The 25303-nt window shown below is 35.6% G+C and overlaps 2 protein-coding genes across 7 annotated transcripts in view; one reads left to right on the plus strand and one right to left on the minus strand.

Annotated features, from left to right (window-relative positions):
- NCKAP1 (NCK associated protein 1) overlaps positions 1–25303 on the minus strand; it is a 111325-nt gene that overhangs the window by 76120 nt on the left and 9902 nt on the right. For 3 of the 6 annotated variants that reach the window (XM_043577228.1, XM_043577232.1, XM_043577227.1), the window contains exons 2-3: positions 17173–17190; positions 16007–16117 (exon numbers count right to left, since the gene is read on the minus strand). In XM_043577228.1, coding sequence (XP_043433163.1) covers positions 16007–16117; positions 17173–17190 — 129 coding nt within the window. The remainder of the gene's footprint in view (positions 1–16006; positions 16118–17172; positions 17191–25303) is intronic. The other 3 variants (XM_043577231.1, XM_043577229.1, XM_043577233.1) reach the window with 1 other exon arrangement.
- Positions 2106–2374, plus strand: LOC122481536 (60S ribosomal protein L39-like). The gene has a single exon (XM_043577234.1). It carries the CDS (start codon positions 2144–2146, stop codon positions 2297–2299), a length of 156 nt encoding a protein of 51 aa, XP_043433169.1. The 5' UTR covers positions 2106–2143; the 3' UTR covers positions 2300–2374.

Raw genomic sequence — 25303 nt, forward strand, 5'->3', positions numbered from 1 at the left:
ATCAATGGAACAGAATAGAGAACCAAGAAATGGACACACAACTATGTAGTTAACTAATCTTTGACAAAGCAGGAAAGAATATCCAATGGAAAAAAGACAAGTCTCTTCAGCAAATGGCGGTGGGAAAACAGTACAGCGACATGCAAAAGAATGAACCTGGACAACTTCCTTATACCATACAGAAATGTATACTCAAAATGGATGAAAGACCTAAATGTAAGACAGGAAACCATGAAAATCGTAGAGGAGAAAACAGGCAGCAACCTCTTTGACCTCAGCTGCAGCAACTTCTTACTCAACCTATCTCCAGAGGCAAGGGAAACAAAAGCAAACATGAACTATTAGGACCTCAAGATAAAAAGCTGCTGCACAGCAAAAGAAACAATCAACAAAATTAAAAGGCAACCAATGGAATGGGAGAAAATGTCAGATAAAGGGTTAGTATCCAAAATCTATAAAGAACTTATCAAACTCAACACCCAAAAAACAAATAATCCAGTGAAGACATGAGGGAAAGACATGAACAGGCACTTTTCCAAAGAAGACATTCAGATGGCTAACAGACATGTGAAAAGATGCCCAACATCACTCATCATCAGGGAAATACAAATCAAAACTACAATGAGATACCACCTCACATCTGTCAGAATGGCTAAAACTGACAAAACAGGAAACAAGAGATATTCACAAGGATGCGGAGAAAGGGGACCCTTTTGCATTGCTGGTTGAAATGCAAACTGGGACAGCCACTTTGGAAACAGTATGGATGTTCCTCAAAAATTTAAAAACAGAATTACCGGGGCGCCTGGGTGGCGCAGTCGGTTAAGCGTCCGACTTCAGCCAGGTCACGATCTCACGGTCCGCGAGTTCGAGCCCCGCGTCAGGCTCTGGGCTGATGGCTCAGAGCCTGGAGCCTGTTTCCGATTCTGTGTCTCCCTCTCTCTCTGCCCCTCCCCCGTTCATGCTCTGTCTCTCTCTGTCCCAAAAATAAAATAAATGTTGAAAAAAAAAATTTTTAAAACAGAATTACCGTACAACCCAGCAATTGCTCTATTAGGTATTTATCCAAAGGATACAAAAATGCTGATTCATAGGGGCACATGTATCCCAATGTTTATAGCAGCACTATCAACAAAAGCCAAAGTATGAAAAGAGCCCAAATATCCATCGACTGATGAATGGATAAAGAAGATGTGTACATATAAACACACACACACACACACACACACACACACACACACACACAATGGAATATTACTCAGTGGTCAAAAAGAATGAAATCTTGCCATTTGCAACAGCGTGAATGGAACTACAGTGTATTATGCTAAGTGAAATAAGTCAGTCCGAGAAAGACAAATATATTTCACTCAAATGTAGAATTTAAGAAATAAAACAGATGAACATAGGGGAAGGAAAGGAAAAATAAGATAAAAAGAGAGAGCAAGGCAAACCATAATAGACTCTTAAAAACAGAACAGGGTTGCTGGAGGGGTGCTGGGTGGGGGATGGGCTAAATGCATGATGGGCATTAAGGAGGGCACTTGTTGGGATGAGCACTGGGTGTTATATGTAAGTGATGAATCACTAAATTCTACTCCTGAAATCATTCTTACACTATATGTTAACTTGGATTTAAATCAAATTTAAAAAATAAAAATGAAAATTCAAAAACAAAACAGTAACAACCAAGTATAGAAGTTTGGTCTCAGAAAAGGCTTTGTTCAGTTTCTTAATATGATATTCTAAACCACACTTTTAAAAATATGAGTCCTGAGAAGGTATTTGGGTAAACCTCTTATGAAAGGAACTGTCAGCTACCACCCTTTGTCATTAACTCTCATCTAGACCACTACACTAGCCTCCAAACTGCTCTCCAAACTTCATCTTTGACTTCTTTAGCCTCACTCAGTAGCTTACAGGTCTTTCTCCTCTGTTCATCAAATTCATCAAGGTTGGTCCCACCTCAGAGCCTCTGCACTTCCTTTCTCAAGTCTGGGATGTTTTTGCCACTTGTTTGCATAGCTCACTCCCTCACTTCTCTTCAGAGAAGCCACTGTTAAGCACTCTTATCTAAAATAGTCTCCTTTTGCTTTTTTTCCCTCTTCTACGCCATCCTTGTGTGTGCCGCTGGCCACTTCTCTCCATGTCTTCTCACAAGACTTTCAGGATCAAGCGATTCCTTGCCAAGAAACAAAAGCAGAATCGTCCCATTGCCCCGTGGGTTCGGATGGAAACTGGTAATAAAATCAGATACAACTCCAAGAGGCAGAATTGGAGAAGAATGAAGCTGGGTCTGTAAGGGATCGAACATGAGATGGCACACGTTTATGCTGCCTGAAAGTCAGGTGTTTCTATTCCATCCCTCCCTACTGCCTGACCAGTAGATCTGTTTTATCAGGAAATTGACTTTTCTCTGTTACGATGCTTCTGCACCTGTAGGTTGGTTCAGTAATAAACATGTGAGACCTTTTCGTTCAAAAAAAAAAAAAAACAGTCTCCTTTTGGGGCTCATGAGTGGCTCAGTTGGTTAAGCATCTGACTCTTGATCTTGACTCAGGTCATGATCTCGCAGTTCGTGAGTGGAGTCCCACACTGGGCTCTGCACTGACAGCGTGGAGCCTGCTTGGAATTCTCTCTGTCTCTGTCTCTGTCTCTGTCTCTGTCTCTCTCTCTCTCTGTCCCTACCCCACTCGTGTTCTTTCTCTCTATATATAAGCTTAAAATTTTTTTTTAAATATTAAACATAAAAATAAAATAGTCTCCTTTCCTCCTTGCTCTTTAACTGCTTATCCTGCTTTTTATTTCTTCCTACCACTTATCACCAAATCAAAGTATGTGTTTATTTCCATTAACTGTTTGTTATCTAAAAACCCAACTTGAATTTAAATCCACGGAGCAAGAAGGTTTGTAACACTCTCTGCTATATCTCCAACATCAAGAATACCAGCACATAGTAGGATGTACAATTAATCTATCAATTAATTTCCAATCATCAAGATTCTCAATGTAAAAATCATAGTCAATTTTTAAATTGCATTGCTGATTATAAATGAATGCAATAGCAGGTATCAACTCATGTCTCAAATGAGTTTATGTATCCTAACACAGACTGGTGATTTAATCCCTGGAATAAATCCCCAAATTTGGGCAAAATATTTTATTATGTCCTTCCAGGATAGAAAAGCATAAAACAAGGAAACAAGAAGCGTCTAAAAAGAATGGCATACTCGATCCAATATAAGCAAATCTAAGATTACCTGAAAATCCAAATCAGCACAAAGAGTACTCATTTTACTTTTTTAAAGATTTTATTTTTAAGTAACCTCTACACCCAGCATGGGACTCAAACCTACAATGCCAAGATCAAGAGTTGTGGGTTCCACCAACTGAGCCGGCCAGGTGCCCCAAGAGTACTCATTTTAAAAAAAAGGTTCATAACATTTCGTAGGATTCTCCTTCTATCATATACAAAATGATTCTATTGGTAGTATTTCATAAATGCATTTTTCTGAGCAAAGGGTAGTAAATAAATTTCAGGGAAGTATCCTTAACACCTGCCTAGTAATTAAGCATGACTGAGTATTTAAAATTTGTTACTGAATCTAATCCTCATACTCTTCAAGGTACATGTTTTTTACAGCAATAAAATATACATAACACAGAATCTACTTTAACAATTTCAGCCATTTTGAAATGTGTAGTTCACACTTAAAAATATACTAACATTGTTGTACAACTATCACTCCCATCTGTGTCCAGAACATCTTATTTTTTTAAGCAGGCTTCACGCTCAGCAGAGACCAGTGTGGGGCCTGAACTCACCACCCTGAGATCAAGACCTGAGCTGAGGTCAAGTCCAATGCTTAACCAACTAAGCCACCGAGGCGCCCCCCACCCCCACCCAGAACTTTTATCTTCCCAATCCAGGTATATTTTTATCCTCACTTTCCAGATACAGAAACAGACCATAAAGAGGGCAAAATGCCAAATGAAGTCAATGAGACATCAAAGTTTAAAACACCTCTTCGATATACTTCAACATTCAAGTGTCCATACAATGATACAAAAGTAGTATAGGAACAAGCCAAGCTATAACTATTTTCTTTTCAGAAAATACTTGTATTTATTTGTAGCCTCATCAGACTATAGCTTCCAAGAACTCCTCTAATTCAACCTCCTCATTTTATATATTAAATTTTTTCAAATTTGTATTGCTAGTCATCTGTTTAAATTAATTCCAAAGAACAGAGTTTTATATTTTAAAGAACAGAAAGGCAAAGAAATTAAAGGTTTATGCATACCACTTTTGTAATAGGACTTTATTGCTCCTCCCATTAATAGCATTCTCTTTTCCCACCCTTACAATCTCAGCTGGCCTTGTGACTTGCTTTGACCAACAGAAAGCAGAAGCAATGACACTCTTAACGTGAGGCTTTGCAGCTTCTGATTTTGCTCTTTTTGGAACACTGCCCTTGAGTGCCATGTGTGAAGAGGCCTCAGATATATCATGAAGAAAGTCTCAGTATCTTGCTATCTCAGTTAGGCCCACCCCCCAGCCAACCCACCAGCTAAATGTAGTTGTGACATAAGGCTGGTGAGACAAACACAAGAACTGCCCAGTGAACCCACAGAAAAAGAAATAAGTTGTTGTTTTAAGCTAATATTTGGGGTCATCTGTTATATAGTACTAAGTAACTGAAACAAAGACCAATAAGTAACACAAATTAAAACAATCTCTATTTCACCACCTGTGCACCTTAAGTTGCACCTGAAAAGATCCTGAAAGTTTAAGATTTCTGGTTACAGGATGGTCAAATTAATACAAACTCGTGAACTACTGTAATTTTATCATTAGTACTAGAAAAATCACTAATTATAGGTCCTAGAGTAAAGAGAGGTTGGTGTAACATATTTATATAAAAGGTAGTATACTGTGTTAATGATAATGTAATTTTTGTATAATGGCACCATTTTCCAATATAAATGAAGCTAGTTCCTCACATTCATTTTTAATAATTTTTATTTTTCTAATATGTGATTACCTTGCTTTCATAACCTGGGCACTGAAAAAAATCAATCTTTTCTTACAGATTAGATGTCAACATTATAATCAATAATTATGCCGAACTATTTATGTCAAGATGGCCTCAGGTGCTACTGACATATCAAGGTAATAAGTCAACATTAAACTGTCCTTGATGGTTATACTTACTTACTTTTTAAAGTTTTTATTTCTCTGGATGCCTGGGTGGCTCAGTCAGTTAATCACTCAACTTCAGCTAAGGTCATGATCTCACAGTTTCTGAATACATTTCATTTTTTCTGAAATACTTCCAGGACCACCTGGGTGGCTCAGCATCTGACTTTGGCTAAGGCCATGATCTTGTGGTTAGTGATTTCAAGCCACACATGGGGATCCATGTTGACAACACGGAGCCTGCTTGGGATTCTTTCTCTCCCCGTCTCTCTACCCCTTTCTCACTCAAGCTCACGCAAGCGTGCTCTCAAAATAAATAAATAAACTTAAAAAAATAAAAAATAAAAAATAAAATACCCCTTCTGGCTGCTGAAAATTGTTTTTCATAGCTTTATTAAGATACAGTTTATGGGGTGCCTGGGTGGCATGCTCTCTCTCTCTCAAAAATAAACATTTGAAAAATAAAAATATAAATCACTTAAAAAAGGTAGCTTACATAACATAAAATTCATCCATGATAAATGAACAATTAAATACTTTGCATAAATTTAGAGTTGTGCAACCACCAACCCTATCGTTTTAGAACATTTCCATTATCCCAAGAAGTTCCCTTGTGCCTATTTACAGTTAACCTCACTCTTACCCCCATTACCCCCAGAACCAAGCAACTACTGATCTACTTTCTGTCTCAACAAATTTTCTTTTTCTAGACATTTCCTATAAAATAGAACCACACAATATGTAGCTTTTTGCATCTGACTTCTTTCACTTAGCCCAATGTTTTGGAGTTCATCAATACTACAACATCTATCAGTAGTGTGTTCCTTTTAATTGCTGAATAGTATCCCATTAAATGGATATACCACATTTCACTTACTTATTCATAAATATATTATTCATTTAGTCAACAAACATCCCAACCTATTATATTATCAGGCATCATGAGAAGAGCTGGGGATAAAACTGTGAATAAAATGATGACCTTGCCTCTAAAAGAGTATATAGTCTACTGAAGGATGTACATGTCAGTATGCAGGTAACTCTCACCTTTTTTTTTAAGGTAAATATCCAGTTTTAAAAGCTGGTTACACCACAATTAACTTCTAGGTGCAAGGTTCAAAAATGGTGAAACACTATAATGCTTATAATACAAGACAAAGACCCTCACCAACTAGTAATAACATGAAAGAAGTTTAAAGCACACACACACATTCCTCCCCCTTCCCAGTTTGAGAAAGACCACAAGAATGGTCAGAGCTTCTAAAGGTAGTGAGGATGGTGAGGAAGATGGGGAAAGTTAAAGGATACCCTAAAATAAAGAGGGCTCCCAGGGATTATTTTTCTTACATATTGACAGTGTGGTGGCTCATGTTAAATTTCCTCAATTTGCAGGCCTGTAAAGAGGAATAAAGTTTATGCTTAAACTCTCTTGGCTTCTTCCTGACCTTTTTGTTTATATGTTGTTCTTGGGAGATTTGGAAACAAGGTAAACTGGCATCTATGAATAACTCCCACTTAAGACCTGTAATACCCTCCTAATACCTTACATCCTCATCAATTCTTGGAACTCAGAAGCACCTCCGATCCATTTATCCTACCATTTTTTTCCTGTCACTTGCCTTCTCATGCCATAATACCTTTTTAACCATTTTAAGACTGAGTGGCCCATCACTGGATTACTCCCTTATCTCTTTCTCCATCATGACTGCCTGATAAAACCCACAATAAGAGAAAGCATATACATATGCTGACTTGATCTCAACCTGAATTCATGACCATAAACCATAACTGAGTAGCAACACGACACCATTTTCACTGCCAATTTTTACTGTCAATTCATTCTCTCATTCTCAATGATTATGCCATTCCCCCTCTCTCTTAAAACACTCAATTCCATTTCAACTTCTGTTTCATGTCAGCCTGTGCTCTAGACTTAATACGTATACTTGGCTACTCAAAATCTCCACTCAGATTTCTAATATTTAGACATATTGAACATATCTAATATTGAGTTGTTGAGTACTATCCCCTTTTATGCCCGCGCCCACCCCAAACCTGTTCATCTTGGGTCCTTACCCAAGTAAATCTTGAGATCTGTTCAAGCCAAAATCTTGGGGTCATCTCTCATAGTCTCATGTACCCCATACCAATGGATCAGCAAATTACTGTAGACTCTATCTTCAAAATACATTTTCAGAATCTGAACATTTCATGGCTATCTTCAAAGTAATTCAGAATCTGAACATTTCTCACCTCTACCATTCTGGCCCAAGCCACTATCAGCTCTAATCTCAATGACTGCAAATATCCTTCTCCTCAGTATGGCATTCCCTGGTCACCTTAAGTAAGTATCTCCCCACTATCACTCTGTTTTGTTCTTTTTAAAACTCATCTCTACCTGATATTACATTCATATTCTTTTTTTGTCTCTCTTTATCCAAAAGAACGTAAGCTCTACAAGAACTGTAATTTGATTTAGTTATTCACTGCTGGATCCCCTCTCCCATAACAGGACTATGCAGATAGCACTCAACAAATGTTTTAAATAAGTGAATGAATGATAAATGGAGGGAACTATACATGCAGCACTTAACCTAACTTGAAAGGGTTAAAGAAAGTTTCTCTGAAATGGTGACATCTGAGGATAAACCCAAAAGACAAGTAGAAGTTAGCCTAATGAAAGAATATGGGAGGCAAGTATTTTTCCATATAGTGAAAACAGCATAAACATAGATCTCAAGGCTAAGGAAAGCATGGCCAATTTGTGCCATGAAAGTATACACATACTCTCCCAAAATAAAATACTCCTTAAAAAATAAGCACTTAGGGGCGTCTGGGTGGCTCAGTCAGTTAAGTGTCTGACTTTGGCTCAGGTCATGATCCCACGGTCCATGAGTTCGAGCCCCACGTTGGGCTCTGTGCTGATAGCTCAGAGCCTGCAGCCTGCTTCAGATTCTGTGTCTCCCTCTCTGTCTGCCCCTTCCCTGCTCGCACTCAGTCAGTGTCTCTCTCTCTTTCTCTCTCTCTCAAAAATAAACATTGGGGCGCCTGGGTGGCTCAGTCGGTTGGGCGTCCGATTTCGGCTCAGGTCATATTCTCACGGTTCATGGTTTGAGCCCCACGTCAGGCTCTGTGCTGAAAGCTCAGAGCCTGGAGCCTGCTTCCGATTCTGTGTCTCCCTTTCTCTGGCCCTCCCCCACTCACACTCTGTCTCATTCTCTGTCTCAAAAATAAACAAACATTAAAAAAATGTTGTTTAAAATAATAAACATTTTTTAAAAAGCACTTAAATATATTTTCCCATGTTCTGCATTCTATCTAACACTACACAGAGGACTAATACCGTATACTATCCTATTTATTTTTGGCTAAAGACCATTAGTATACATATTTAAAACATTTTTAGCCCAAGATGACTGCTAGGAAGAAGAATAAAGAAGAGTAAGTGTTTTTGCAACATCTCTTATTTACTCCACTATAGTTTCTTTTGTCGCCTTTTACTCTGCATCTTAGCAAAAATTTTTTGATCTGACAAAAGGTAAGACCAGGGCAGCCATGATAAACAGAAAGAAACCATACTAACGGTGCTCAAAGGGTACCAGGCTAAAAGTAGCTGAAGCTCCCTTCAAACAAATAACCAAGAAAATAAAAATTAAAGATCAACAAGTGATTACATATTGGTAATATCCTGTTATTAGGAAGGGCATCATAACCAACATTGCAGCCAAAGGAACAGTTTGGAAGATAGCTAAAAAACTATCACTAAGGGCAAGATATAACTAAGAAATTTGAGGAAAATAGAAAGATGATTGCAAATGCCAGGAATGCATCTCCATGGGGAAAACCCCAGTATAATGCTCATTAGCAGTCTCATTTGTAGGAAAACAGAGAGCATCAATGAGCTGAAGAGGTTATGATTAGAGTTTAGTATAATTAGAATATATAGTACACAAAATTCACAAAATAAAGTGATTTCAAAGCACATGTGTTTTGGGATCATAGGAATCAACCCTGAGAATACAATGAAAGCCAAAAAATACACTCACATTCAAATTCTGTACACAGTATCAGGGGATTCCCAAATTCTGTGAAAACTTCATATAAAAGCCCAGGTAAAAACCATTATACTTGGGACAACAAAGAGAAGATGTCCCAAGATGAAAGCTTTGCAGCAGACGTAAGCAAACTGTCCACAGAAGAGTCAGAAGACAGCAGGTTATAGAAGAGTGGGCTCCATACAAAAAGGAAAGCTTACATAGGTGATATGATTATCAGGATGGATAAATTTTAAGAATTCTATCAAGGCACATAACTGTAAGTCCAGAAATCATGATATACCTATGAAACAAATTTAACTACAAAATAATTCTGGATGAAAGAATCCATTTTACTTTAATGCTAAATATATTATAGATATAAACATAAATAAATTATTTTAAGTCCAATGTGACAATGGAATGAAGAATACAAACTAAGCACTCAGGTCTTTACTAGGTAATTTTTGGAATCAGCACAGAAATCAGTCTCAGAACATTTTATGGTTTCATAAACAAAAGAAAGCACTAACAATTTTGACAGCATTAAAGTATAAATGACCAAGGGTGAGGGCATAAAAACAGAGAACTGTACTATGTGAAGTTCAAAAAGGAAGTAACCAATGATCCAAAAATATTAACAACAAAACTATCAAATATCAAGAAGAAGGGAGAGTAAGTAAGGAGCAAGAAATCGAATGAGCTCAATTATCATCTTCTGTAGAAGAGAATTTATAATAGGCATTGTCTAACACTGGCAAATGAATTTATAAAAGAACAAGCATATTACTTATAAGACGTTCCTTCTGAGAAATATGACTAGGGTGGGAAATAGTGGGTAGGAGATACACCCACTTTTCATCTTAAATTCTTCCGAACTATTTGGCTCATTACCATGAATTTATGTTATTTAGGTATAAACTAAAAGGAAATTTAAACCAGTTTAAGTAGGTCATTAGTGCTAATGCAATTCCCTGCCAGCACTTAACCTATTTCAAATACTTTTCAAATATATCAAAGCATGGCTTACTTGTATCTTTAATGAGGGGTTCATTCTTCTATTTATTCTGTTTATTCAAGTTAGAATTAAAGACTATTACATGTAGAAGAGATATTAAATGAATATTGATGATACCTTTTTAAAAGAATAGACACTTTAGTTAGTTCTCATTGTATTAAAATTCTTTCAATTCTGGCACAGTTTACTTGGTCAAAACCAAATATTTAAGTTTACATTAGGGTATTTATACAGATATACAGAGAGACATATTGACTAATGACAAAATATATCCTCCAAATCTTGTTATATTATCTTATTATATAATAATTCCTTTAAAACCAAAGTATTTCTTGCTGGCCTACTACATCCTAGTCAACAGAATTCAATGATGAGTGCTTAGGGCAGGAAAACAGAGATGGGAGTTACCACAAAGAAACATATTAGTGTTCTGTTTGGCCTCTCTAGTGTGGGGAATGGGGAGTGGCAATAGGAGGAGAGAATGGAATGGCAAGAAAAGCAGTGTTTGGATTATCACAGCATTTGTCCCAGCAGGAGACTCGGACCTGAAGGGGATAAATTCAAGACATTATTGAAACTGACAAGTATTAAAAATGACGAGCTCTAAATCACCAACTTGACATTTTATAAAAGCCAAAGGGGAATCTAAAAATTCTAGTTTAGATAACCAAGTGGAAGATAATGGCTCAAGGCAGAAAACATAGAGGAGAAACAAAATGGGGAATAATCATGTGTTCAATACTGGATACAAAGTTTGCTATTATTTAACTTGTGCAGCTGTCCAAAGGGTAGCTGGAATCAGACCTAGAATTTCAGAACACAGAAAACAGAAGAGAGTAGATTACTTAGTTGAAGCAATGCAAAAGAAAGTTTTCATACATAGATACTGCTGGGGGTGGGGTGGGAAGGAGTCATTTAGAATTACCCACATTTAAAGGGCAGCTAGAAGAAAAGGCAGTGAAGCAGACCAAAAAGTCAGAGGGGTAATATAAATAACAGCTTCCATTTTTCAAAAGCAATTTGTCACACAAATCTGTGAAGTACTGTAGGAGATATTAAACTGCTTCTTGAGATTGGTATTATCATCATTTTAGAGAGAATAACAAAGAGGCTTTAAGGTGTGAAACACCTTATCCCAAATCATTCAGCTAATAAGCGGAAAGACCAGAACTCAAATTCTGTTTCACTGACTCTAAAGTCCATCCTCGTAACCAGTATACTACCACATCATAATGGAAGCCAAGACAAGACAAGCTAGAAACAAGTAAATTTCCTCACCTCTTCCTTCTACTAACTAAATCACACTGCATGTGTCAGGGTTTCCCTACATCTGTCCTCAAGTCCACCAGCCCACTCCCAAAACACATTTATGTTTTTAAGAAGCTGGGACTCATTCCAGTTTACTCTCAGTAGTATCATTAATGAGATGGATCTGTGTAGCTCCACTAAAAAGGATAGTAAATTTTTAGCTAACAACATAATGAAGTTAAAAATTTATTGGTAAGTTTGAGTTCTGACATAAATTTTAAATAATGATTGAATAAAAGAAATCTTATTCACTCATTCAAACATTTATTTACTGTCTCTTATGTACCAAGCACTAGGGATAAAAAGTTATTTAAAAACAGATTCTAATGCTGTCACACAACTAACATTAGAGTTGCTTTATTTTGTCTTTACTTGAGTAACCTTGCAAGCTACTTAAAATATTTAATTTATTCCATAATATCCTGTAATACTGTGTTCCTTAAGAAAAAAGTTAACACATGGGGCGCCTGGGTGGCGCAGTCGGTTAAGCGTCCGACTTCAGCCAGGTCACGATCTCGTGGTCTGTGAGTTTGAGCCCCGCGTCGGGCTCTGGGCTGATGGCTCAGAGCCTGGAGCCTGTTTCCAATTCTGTGTCTCCCTCTCTCTCTGCCCCTCCCCTGTTCATGCTCTGTCTCTCTTTGTCCCAAAAATAAATAAACGTTGAAAAAAAAAATTAATAAGAAAAAAGTTAACACATAACACAAAATATTCCTTAAGTTTGAAAACTTAATTTTCAAATTATTTCAATAATGGCCTGTTTCTCAATCTAGAATCCCTTATATTATTCTTGTGGCACTCTCCTCACTAACAAGGTCTTCACTCTTAGGGAATTAAGACTTAATTCAACATACACATATCATTTTGTCATTAATTTGGGAATCAAATCCAAAATTTTATACTAAAATGTAGGTAAGTAGGCAAATCCTATAATGACATTGTTGTGTCAGATATTTAAACTGTTTTAAAAAACAAACTAGCTTTTAGATGGAAATACAACACAAGAACAAAAGGGGTAAATAAAGTTTGAAATATTTTAGGAAACATTTCATAAGAAGTGTCTTCACATACATAAACATGATCATTTCCTTAAAATGCTCCTTAGAATTTCTTGGACAAAACAATTTCTACCTGTTAAAATATGGAATTTCTACTATTTTCTTTACCCAGGAAAATAACAAATTTCCCTCTATATACTCAGAAGAAACTTCTGGGAAACCAATTTTACATTCACTTGCAGTCACCCTTTCAAAATACTAGAAGATTATCATGTTACAAATTAGACAATCTCTCTGCTCAGAAATGCTTTCCTTAACCTAAAAATAAATTTAAAAATCTATTAACTCTATTAAAATAGCCTGGCACATATTAGACACTTAGTAAGTGCTACTATAGTTACAAAACTTTTATTCATTTGAATTTTACTTAATCAGCCTACTTTGAAGCCTACGGGCACATTTAGTTCAACATCATGACTCAGGGAAACAAAACAAAACAAAACAAAACATGACATCCTTTGGCCCAGACTTTCCTTAAATCCAGAACTGGAAGAGTACAAAAGTTTCTAACTGGTCACAAAAGGGTCCAAGCAAGACAGCAAAACTGACTCAACAGAACCCAACATCATTGCTGAAGCTATGTTAGGAACCAATCTGGCTGTATCTGTTTAGCAGTGTCCTCCCTTTGTTAGAATACCAGATAACCAGGTTATCTATCAGCACACAGGTAGCCTTTTTGTAGGAATCTACTCTCAGAAACTTCAAAATAAAATTTGTGCTTAATTTTTCACCAAAACAGTATTTTTGTCTGCCTTTTCTAAAACTGGGGACAAGTTAGTGCTTACCAAGAATTCTTCCTGATTTCTGAGATAAAGTAAGCATGCTCTGTGATACATATTTATATAGTGACCCAAAGACCAGGAATAAGAAGGAAAAAAAAACCCAACCATGGTATCAATATATTTTTTTCAGTTTACTTATTAGCACCCAGAAATCTGCAAGTTTCCATCATTCCCAGATGCTACTGCCATTCCCAGTCCCGACACCTCCATTAACTACTTCCATGAAATTAAAAAATAATAACAAAGTGGCACTCATTTGTCATTTCCTAACCCAAGTTGGCTAGGAACTTCTCACCAGGATTTATCAAAACTGAGATCATAAAACCTCATAAATACCCAGTATATAATACTTCAGTAGGCAAAAAACAATACAATAGCATTACATGAGATAGTTGTAAAGGCCATATCACAAAACTAAGACTTTGCACAAAACAACCAAAGTAAATTCTACAAGCAGCATTAGTAATATCCAACAATATCCAACTGATTTTATAGGTTAAACAAAAAATTACCACATGACCCAGTAATTCTACTTCAAAGTATACATAAGTTCACACAAAAACTTTTACACAAATGTTCATTGCAGCATTATTCATAATAGTAAGAAAAGTAGAAACAATCCAATCATCTGTCAATTGATGGATGGATAAATAAAATGTTATAGCCACAAAACGGAATTTTTTTTGGCAATAAAAAGAAATGAAGTACTGATACATGCTACAACTTGGATAAACCTTGAAAACATTATGCTAAAAGAAACGCCAGTCACAAAAGACCATGTTATAGGATTCTATTTATATGAAATCTCCAAAACAGGCATACAGAAAGTAGATCAGTGTTCACATAGGGATGGGGGATTGGCAGGTGTGAATGCTAATGGGTCTGGGGTTTCTTTTTGGAGTGATGAAAACGTTCTAAAATTGTGGAACTAGACACACAACTCTGTGGATGTACTAAAAACTCACTGAATTGTATACTTATTAAATAAGTAAACTGTATATATGTGAATTGTACCATAATAAAGCTATTACTTAAAAAAAACAACTTTGTGCTGCAAAAGTTGAGAAGGGAAGTACAAATATTAGAAAAAACAAGAAACAGCAGCATTATTATAAAGTTTACCCCACAAATCAAGGAGCAAAGACTCTTAATTTACTCTTTAACAAAATATGTTACTGTTATGAAAACTGTAATTAATCAGATCTTGCTAATTTTCTAAGAAAAGACCTCATATTTAGGAACTATGCTTATTCTCACATGGACATTTACACACACACACACACACACACACACACACACACACAAATTAAACTTAAATGATTCTCTGAAGAGCTCATATCACAGAGATTTTATAAGCCAGGAGAAACAGAAGTGTATATGAAACTAAATGTAAAACGATTCTCATAAACCCTCTCTCATTCTGAGTATATTATTTCTCAGATAAGTCAGCTAATTAATGTCAATAACTAAAAAGAGTCTCTACACAAATAATACTGTTCTTAAAAAGTGTGTACTTTGAATCACCCATTTGTAATCAGCAACTAGTTGTGATACCTTAATATACCAATTACAAAACATATTCTATGAAACAAAGAAAGACCTCTACTAACCTGTACTCACAAGAAACAGAGACTTTAACCAGACTTTATTACTTCTGACTGGGATTTTCCCTCTACATTAAAATATTTTTAAGTAAAGGTGATATCAGTAAGTTAAATATGAATCTTCAATAAAAATATAGGATTTAAGGAAACTAAAAGATGACAAAGTTTTTTAAACAGTTTCTCAAAAGTAGGAAGACCATATGTAAGAGGAAATTTCCATACAAAGTTTGTACATAAAGAAAAAGAGAGCAAAGATTATAACACAAGACTACCAAAGAAAAATATTTAAAAAGAGAAGACATGTAGAAAGATTCCAAGTCAACAAAATTTATATGGAAAGAACATGGTAAAATTAAAATTAGCTCTAATTTTCTAAAATTAGTTTTTATAGAAATTATTATAAAGAACTACCAAAGGATTATGTAAACATATCAGGATTATGTAAACTCTGAATATGATTATATTTTGATATACTAAGAAAAACTACCCCATCTGAAGAAAGTAATATGGAAAAATAAAGATCCTACAACATCACCTAGTTATATTATTTTTCAGAAACAGTTTTCTCAAATGTAAAAATATTAAAGAAACATATATTTTATAACTAAATATAGCTAATTACTAAAAACAATACAAGCTCTATGACATTTACTAATTTCAAAATAGTGTATGATTATTAGGAAAAACTCCCCAACTAGTCATGCATATATCTGGAACATAAACATATCTATTACCTTACTTTCTGTTGCAACTTGAAAGTGAAGAAGTGTGTAAGAAATTAACATCTTATGTTTTGTATGATAAAACGGTGACATATTTCAGTCATTTTTCCCAGTTTTAAAGATAAGAATAGTGTCTGTGTCTCTGAAAGTCATTCATCAATGTACATAATTGGTATACCAAAATATAAAGAGTTAGACAAATAAGAACTATTTCAAGTATTAATCTAACCATTACTTTCCCTACTGATGGTTAAAATCAAGTAGCACAAAAATTTCTATGACTTACATTGTTGTTGCGAGTTTCTACAGCAGGGAACTTTCTGACTATGAATTTCACAGCAGATTCCAGATTTTTGTCAATAAGGTAGGATGGTTTTGCCTTGGGATCTCCACATGCCTATAAAACAACAGTAATAAAAAAGTGAAATGCATCCTTGTTCTAAAACCAACTAACTAATAGCAAATCTGTAATCAGAAATTAGAGATATTTATTGTTTTTGGTGAGCAGGTGATAAAATGAATAGGCAAAGTGCAGGGATTGTCACAGCTGAAATATGCAATGGGAGACAGTACAGAGATGTTCTTCTACTGAAAAAAATGCATGGAAAGTTTCAAAGCAGTTAGCGCAGAACAGCAGTGAAGAAAAAAGCTCAAACCTAAAGAAAAAAAGAAAAAGAAAAAAAAAAGTCTTGGTTTGAGGTAGAATTGTATTCATCTGAAGCTAATAAATTATTACAAAATTAAATATTCAGAAGAGTACTGGAAATGTTTCTTTCTAAGTGTTATAAAATAAAAGCTTATGTTTAAATGTCTTTTCCAAAATGTTTTCCTCATTCATTTTAAACATTTTAATACAAGAGCCCTAGTTCAAAAGAACTGGAAGCTGCTAAAATTGTCTTTATAGTACTCAAGTGTGTAACCTGTTCCTCTGAACACCTGAGTCACAACAGTATTTTTCCATCATACCGGCAGCACGTCAAACAATGAATCTGTATCTGTTCTAGATCTCGTAAGCACAGAATAAATGGGAATGTTTACATTTTGACCACATCAGCCATATAGCATTCTCTGTAGTAAACTGTAAAGCATTATACAAATGTAAGCATTAGAAAGAACTTTTTATCTGAACTATTAGCAATACAAAATATAATCAGTACTATTCAGTGGTTCGTTATGCGACATTTAACTAACTGCTTGCTAGTGAGATGTTATTTCTTAGGGAATTAAACTATAACATTGCTATTTAACTTCTCATTGCATTTTTTTTAATGTGTCCTTTGAAAAGTTTTATCTCTCTACTATGTGTGAGGAAATATCATATTGCAATTTAATGGTTTTTTTTTCATCTTTTACTATGGCTATGTTGTGAATTGCAGAAAGAGAAGTTATGAAACATGAAACTGATCTGAAAGCGGGCAAGCGGGCAAAGGGAAGGTGAAAAGCTTTGCAAACCTTCCAAACTTGTCCTTGCTGGGGAAGCATTGTAATAAAAAGAGAGAAAATTACGTGTAAACAATGATTGTCAAACTATGACATACGTTTCAGTAGAGAACTTATGCACCGCAGACTATGAATAACAAAACAAGATTAGAACTATATGGTGCTACAATTTTAAAGGTATTCTAAGTAGCGAGTTTAGTATACAATAGATTTTATAGAGTTTACACTATTCATATATATTTAAATACTACTGTGTAAGTGTACAACCATGTCAGTTTCTTGGTGCTCTTTCTAAATCAACTTAAAATAATACTAGAAGGAAAAATGAAGACTACATGCAACTATAAAAACAGGAGCAAAATCGTCAGTGAAATTTTACATACCTTAAAAAGAAACGGTAGCCAAGAATAAAAGTAAATTGTTATTGGATGACTTTTGCACTTCAGCCCAAATTGAAACTATTTTTCAAAAATCACCTAACTCCCTTCCAAGTCAAAGTATAAAAATCAATGCAAACATTCCTGTATTTTCCAAATGGAAATAGGAATGCATTAAGAATGCTCTTAATTCTCAAACATAAGCAGATAAAGCAAAATTAATTTAAGAAATTTAGAACTTCATAACCCTTCACGAGATTCACACAAGGCAACTATGCAAATTCTACTTCAACATCATAAATACTAAAATATATCTGACTTTTCTTCAGAGTAGACCATCATTTATTGCACATAAACTAATTTGTTAATTAGTCCACCTCCCCAAAAATATTATGCTATATAATAACTAAGAACCACATACTAAAATTCTGTCCAAACAGAAATACCTAGATTAGCATTTCCTTACACCAATGATACAATGAAAATCAAGTTTCCTAAATATTGCCTGAGGTGGTGCAGAATCCTAAAGTGATCCCAAATTACATTCAGTTTATTTTTTTATTACATTCAGTTTTTTAATGAAATGTTTTATCCTCCATATTCTAATATTTAAAAATTTAACTATCCATTCTAACAATATTAGTGACTATCTAATAACAAAAATACGATAGACTACTATACCCATTTCCCATGAGCACAAATTCTACTGTATAAGAATTTAATCAAGTATCTGAAAACTAACATATATGTATGCTCACATATATACGTGCTCAGGTGAGCACATATATATAAGAGGAACTCTTCCTTCTCCCTCTAAAAACTAAAAGAATGGAATTTCATTTCAGTGGAAAAATAAATGGTTGTATAATCTTTCCTTGGAATTGATTTACCTTTTTCCACCCTGCTCAATGAGCCATAGCTAAACATACGATAGTGGGAGACAGAACACAGACTCTAAAACTTACTGGGTTTTAATCTTCACCACTTACAATCCATAGGACTTGAATATATTACAAAATATCTCCTAGTCTCAGTTTCTTCATGTTTAAATGAGGAAGTTAGTACTTACCTCATACATTCATTATGAGGATTATAAAAGAGATAAACTGTGTACAATATTTAGCTGAAGGACTGACACATAAGTGCTCTAAAATGCTCTAAAAATGCTCGTTGTTGTCAATAACAGCTACAATAATTATAAATACTCAAGTAAAAGTCTCATGAATAGTAATTGCAAAACAGTATTTATCATAGTATATGGAACTAGAAATGACTACAATTCCCTCTTCTAATCACATATTTCCTTCATTTGCCCTATGTCTAAATACCAAATTTGTTGTACTTTTACAGTTTAACCTAATAGTTAAGAACATGATTTCCAAGATATTCAAATCCTAGCTCCATCACTTCCTAGCTGCATAACCATAAGCAAGTGATTTTACTCCTCTATGCCTCAGTTTTTCCATCTGTTACATAGGTTGATAATAAATGCAATTTACCCTATAAAGTCTTTAGCCCCATTACATGAATATCTGTGTGTGTATGTGTGTGTGCATGCATGCAATTTACAGATAATTAGCATACCACAAGCACTCAGAAATGCCAATAAAAAATACAGGGTTCATAGGTACTATACAAAAGTACTAGACCTTATTTTATTTTTTTCTGAAATCAACCTGCTTGATTTACTCAAATACCAACAGAGACACTGTGTAAGGAAAACTCAAGCAAAGAAAAAAAAAGTACAAGAAAAAAACAATGACCTGACTAAAAGCTAACATCTAGGTAAATAAATACATCTAACAAAAAGCCGTACTTAATAATTCAGTTAAAAAGGATTTCCTACTAGGGTGCCTAGATGGCTCAGTCAGTTAAGCATCTGACTTTGGCTCAGGTCATGATCTCACGGCTCATAAGTTTGAGCCCTGCATTGGGCTCTCTGCTGTCAGCACGGAGCCTGCTTCAGATCCTCTGTCTCCCTCCCCCATTCACTCTCTCTCTCTCTCAAAAATGAAGATTTTTTAAAAAAGGATTTCCTACTTGGGCGCCTGGATGGCTCAGTTGGTTAAGCGACGGACTTCTGCTAAAGTCATGATCTCGTGATTCCTAAGGTTCAAGTCCCACATCAGGCTCTGTGCTGACAGCATGAAGCCTGCTTGGGATTCTCTCTCTGCTCCTCCCCTGCTTGCCTGCTCTTTCTCAAAATAAATAAACATTAAAAAAAAGGGGAGGGGGGATTTCCTACTATACCAAAACAGTATAGCAAAATTCCAAGTAACCAGCTGTCTCAGTTTATAAAAATTAATCTTCTTCTTCCCCACCCTAACTCAGCACATTTCATTTTCAGAATATGGAGGACAAAGATATCATAAAATAACAACCTGTATTTCAAAAACACTGTCTGCAGTTGGTACCTATGAAACTCTACCTCATCCTACAACTACAATATTACACAAAATTAATCTTTCACTCTCAAAAGTATCATCCTTTGAAGTGGCACATTTAAGAAAATGACATATACTACTGTACTTAGTTATTAACACATTTTACAGTAATACATATCAAAAAGGCTTACCATAAAGACTGAATCAAAAGATTTAACAAATTACCAATTAAATTAAATAAAACTGTTGAATACTTCTACCATGCCACACACACCAAAAAAGAAAAAGAAAGAAGGAAAAGGTGAGTACAGGGCAAAATTACATCTAAATAACTGAACTTATAGCCCTACTGAAAAAAAAATTTTTTTTTTTTTGCTTAATTGGCTAAAAGAGCTACTTCACTAGAGAAAAAGGACACTATATCTGAACCACAGAATTTAAAAAAAAAAAAAAACCCACTCCAAAATCTTGTTTATCTTGACTTACCATGCTTTCATAATGCATAAAATACTGTAATTTATTTTTTTTTAATTTTTTTTTCAACGTTTATTTATTTTTGGGACAGAGAGAGACAGAGCATGAACGGGGGAGGGGCAGAGAGAGAGGGAGACACAGAATCGGAAACAGGCTCCAGGCTCTGAGCCATCAGCCCAGAGCCCGACGCGGGGCTCGAACTCCCGGACCGCGAGATCGTGACCTGGCTGAAGTCGGACGCTTAATCGACTGCACCACCCAGGCGCCCCTAAAATACTGTAATTTAAAATTCCAGAAGATCTAAAGCAAATTTAAATATTTATATACTTAAACTTCCAGTTCTCACAATTGAAATTTTATTTTCTATGAATATTCTACTTATCTTTAAATTCAACAAGGTTATGACTATATAAATTTTTTTTAATATTTATTTTTGATAGAGAGAGACAGAGCACAAGTGGGGGAGGGGCAGAGAGAGAAGGAGACACAGAATCCAAAGGGAGCTCCAGGCTCTGAGCTGTCAGCACAGAGCCCGATGCGGGGCTCGAACTCACAAATTGCGAGATGATGACCTGAGCCGAAGTCGGACGCTCAACCAACTGAGTCACCCAGGTGCCCCTTAGGTTTTTTGAATTTTTTTTTATATTTTATTTAAGTTATTACTATATAATGTGACAGATAAAATTGCACTAGTGTTAAAGGGAATACTTAAATATAATAACTAAGAAATCTGTCTCTGAGTCAAAGAGCACAGCCCATATGACTCCCTGGCAAGTTGTTTAATCTCTGAACTTCGGTTCTATAATCCACAAATGAAGGGTACTAATATTACCTACTTAACAGGGTAGATTGTACAGATTTTTAAAAGACAAAATGCAAATAAAGTGCTTATGCCAGTGCCTGGTACATAAGCACTTAATAATTAAGTTCTAAATAATCATCTTCTATTTCTTAAAATAAAACTTCCCAAAACACATCAATATCTATAGTGAGTTCCCAATTATCAAAGTTAAGATTTTCTATGTAACCAATTCTAGGTCAGTATTTCAATCGACATCTCCAAGTTCATTTTTTTCACAAAATACAAATATAATATTTATTACCAAAAATAAAGAACAAAGATGTTTTAGAAAACCACATATTTTACTCATGCCAAAAAGTAAACATCCTTCACTGGAAACCTCAAGACCAAACTTTATGTGATTTTAAAGTAAACCTTAAAACAAATATTTCTGCCAATCTACCACCAAAACCCCTTCCAAGTCCCTTTCTTAGGCTGTCACAACATAAGATTACATAACACAGATTAATTTTATGTGATTAGTGCTACATGTTTTTTCAAGAATTTATGTTAAAAAAATCAAATATAGATAGAAATAGTCCTCTATTCATAAGAGATTATGCGACAATCAAGAAAGCAGAAAACAGGGGCGCCTGGGTGGCTCAGTTAAGCATATGACTTTGGTTCAGGTCGTGTTCTTGCAATTTGTGAGTTCAAGCCCCACATTGGGCTCCGGGCTAACAGCTCAAAGCCTGAAGCCTGCTTCAAATTCTATGTCTCCCTCTCTCTCTCTCTGCCCCCTCCCCCACTCACACTCTGTCTTTCTCTCAAATATAAATAAACATTAAAAAAAAAATTTTTTTTTAATTTTTTTTTCAACGTTTTTTATTTATTTTTGGGACAGAGAGAGACAGAGCATGAACGGGGGAGGGGCAGAGAGAGAGGGAGACACAGAATCCAAAGCAGGCTCCAGGCTCTGAGCCATCAGCCCAGAGCCTGACGCGGGGCTTGAACTCACGGACCGCGAGATCGTGACCTGGCTGAAGTCGGACGCTTAACCGACTGCGCCACCCAGGCGCCCCTCGATCAGTTTTATTTTTTAAGTCCTAGTCTATCTAAGTCAGCAGTAAAACACATCCCTTTGCCAAAAACTATAGAACAAACCAATTTTTTAAATATAGTAACTTACAGGCACCTGGCTGGCTCACCTGGTTAAGTGTCCGACTCTTAACGTTTATTAATTTTAGGAGAGACAGGGAAAGTACAAGTCCGGGAGGAGCAGAGAGAAAGAGAATCCCAAGCCGGCTTCTTGCTATCCACCCAGAGCCCCTTGCTCAATTTCACAAACCATGAAATCAAGACCTGAGCCAGAATCATGAGAGATGGAGCGTGGAGGCGGGCTCTGTGCCAACAGTGCTGAGCCTGCTTAGGATTCTCTCTCTCCCTCTCTCTCTGCCCCTCTCTCTCTCAAAATAAATGAACTTTTTAAAAAAATAAAATAAATTCAATAATTTAATTAAAAAACATGAACAGGGGTGCCTGGGTGGCTCAGTTGGTTAAGCATCTGACTTCAGCTCAGGTCATGATCTCATGGTCTGTGGGTTTAAGCCCCATGTCGAGCTCTGTGCTGACAGCTCACAGCCTAGAGCTGCTTCAGATTCTCTGCCCCTCCCCCACTCATGCTCTCTCTCAAAAATAAAACATTAAAAAAAAAATCTTAAAAATAAATAAAATGAATAAAATCCCAGAGATCAGAGTGAGAATACTATTTGTGAGAGTACAGGAAAGAAACCAGCTCCATCTGAATATGTAAGGGAAGAATAGAAAAATGCAAAATGTTACCAATTTATATAGAAACAGCAATTTAATTTTTTCTCAATAAAAAAAAGTCAGAGTTTTTAAAGGTTTTGCACAATTAAAAGCGTAACAGGACCAAGATTCTCCCGAGTCTCCAAGGAAATTAACTGACATTAAAGCCTAGAGGAAGAATGAACATCACCTAAAATCATGGACTAGTAAAGCAACTTACCTAGCCTTCTTTTATTTATTTTAGAAATAATGAAAATAATACAATGAAATTTTTCAATAAGTACTGGAAAATCTGTCAGAAGCAAAACAAGCCTTAAATTCTCATATTAGTGGTTAATTTTCCAATTATTTTGTTTTCTTGTCCATATCACCTACATTTTGGCAAACCAAACTGCTCTGAACTTCTGAGCTTGGGCAGGTGGAAAAAAAAAAAAAGCAATTCACTGCTAAAATTTAGATTAAGAAGCTTCACAGGAAAGTTAACTGGAATTATTAGAAATGCTTTCTTTAATATTAATATAAATTGGGGCACCTGAGTGACTCAAGTCGATTGAGCATCCAACTTCAGTTCAGGTCATGATCTCACGATTTGTGAGTTTGAGCCCCGCATCCAGCAGCATCCTGCTGGCAGCAGGGCCTGGAGACTGCTTCGGATCCTGTGTCACCCTGTCTCTATGTGCGCCTTCCCCCCAACTCATGCTCTCTCAAAAATAAACAAACATTAAAAAAAGTTTTTTAGGGGTGCCTGGGTGGCTCAGTCGGTTGAGCATCCGACTTCGGCTCAGGTCATCATCTCGCAGTCCATGAGTTCGAGCCACATGTCGGGCGCTGTGCTGATAGCTCGGAGCCTAGGGTCTGTTTCGGATTCTGTGTCTCCCTCTCTCTCTGCCCCTCCCCAGCTCGCACTCTGTCTCCCTCTGTCTCAAAAATAAATAAACATTAAAAAAAATTTTAATAAAAAAATAATTTTTTAATTAATGTAAATTTATCAATAACTACCTGTTATTTACAGCTAATAACATCCACCTTAAAGGTATATAAATTATGCTTATTGTTTTCTAAGCACTAGTTCTGGGAAAAATCACAAACTTAAGAAATATTTCAATGTCTTATATAATTCAAAATTAATTAAAAATTTTAATGATATAGGGGCAGTTGGGTGGCACAGTTAACTGTCCAACATTGGCTCGAGGTAATAATCTCATGGTTTCTGGGTTTGAGCCCCACATGAGGCTCTCTGCTGTCAGCATGGAGCTTGCTTCAGAACTTCTGTCTCCCTCTCTCTCTACCCCTCTCCCACTTGCTCGCTCGCTCGCTCTCTCTCTCTCTCTCTCTCTCAAAAAGAAACATTTAAAAAATTTTAACGATTCAAATGCATTACTAATTACTACTCAATTCAAAAGAAGAGGTCTATGTCACTGTTGCTATTAAACATTTTTCAGCTTGCAATACAGAAAAACATCTCCATTTATAAAACAAAGGTGTTCCATAGTTTTTTTAAAAGCATTATATATGACCATATTTTTACTGTTTTAAAGAAGCTACTCTTTAAAGGACTACTGAAGAACACATTTCTGAAATACATATAAATACTTACTCTGTATTAGCAGTAAGTAGATATCAAACTATAATGTCAGGTAGTTAAAAAGGATAATTAAGAAATATTTCCAGAAGTTGTCTTGAGGTGGATTTAACAGGGGAAAAAAATAAATACTTATTAAAGGTCCACTTTGTTTCAAGGCCCAGGAATAGGTTTGATAACAATAGCCAAAACTTATTTATTTCTTACTCTTGTGCCAGGCACTGCACTAGCACTTAATATTAATTAACTCATTGAATTCTCAACCTTATAAGGTTAATTAAAGAGTATTCCACAGGGGTGCCTGGCTGGCTCAGTTGGTGAAGCATGCAACTCTTGATCTCAGAGTTGTGAGTTCAAGCCCCACGTTGGTTGCAGAGATTACTTAAAAATAAAAAATAAAAAGAGTATTCCACAGATGTAGGAGAAACGGCGTATCTATTTAAGATTTCAAGAGTTAGAATCAAGAAGATTAACATGGCATAGAAAATAAAAAGTGTACCTTGAAGCATAACAGAAGCTGAGAACAAATACTCAGTAGATGATTTTGCTGGTAGAAAGTCTACATGCAGTCTACTAGCATTCCAGAAATTTAGTTATACCACAGAAAACAAAATTAAATCACTACAGTGAACAACTTCCTGAGAAAGAAATCAGAGGCATTAAAAACATATTTTACTTATCTTAGTGGCTCTTAACATCAGAATCACTTCAGGGGCTTTTTCTTCTCAGTAGTTTG

This window comes from Prionailurus bengalensis, chromosome C1 (genome assembly GCF_016509475.1).
Source record: "Prionailurus bengalensis isolate Pbe53 chromosome C1, Fcat_Pben_1.1_paternal_pri, whole genome shotgun sequence".
NCBI lineage: Eukaryota > Metazoa > Chordata > Mammalia > Carnivora > Felidae > Prionailurus > Prionailurus bengalensis.

Excerpts from the sequence above, each read along its gene's own strand:
- LOC122481536 (XM_043577234.1), top strand. The coding sequence starts at position 2,144 with ATGTCTTCTCACAAGACTTTCAGGATCAAGCGATTCCTTGCCAAGAAA.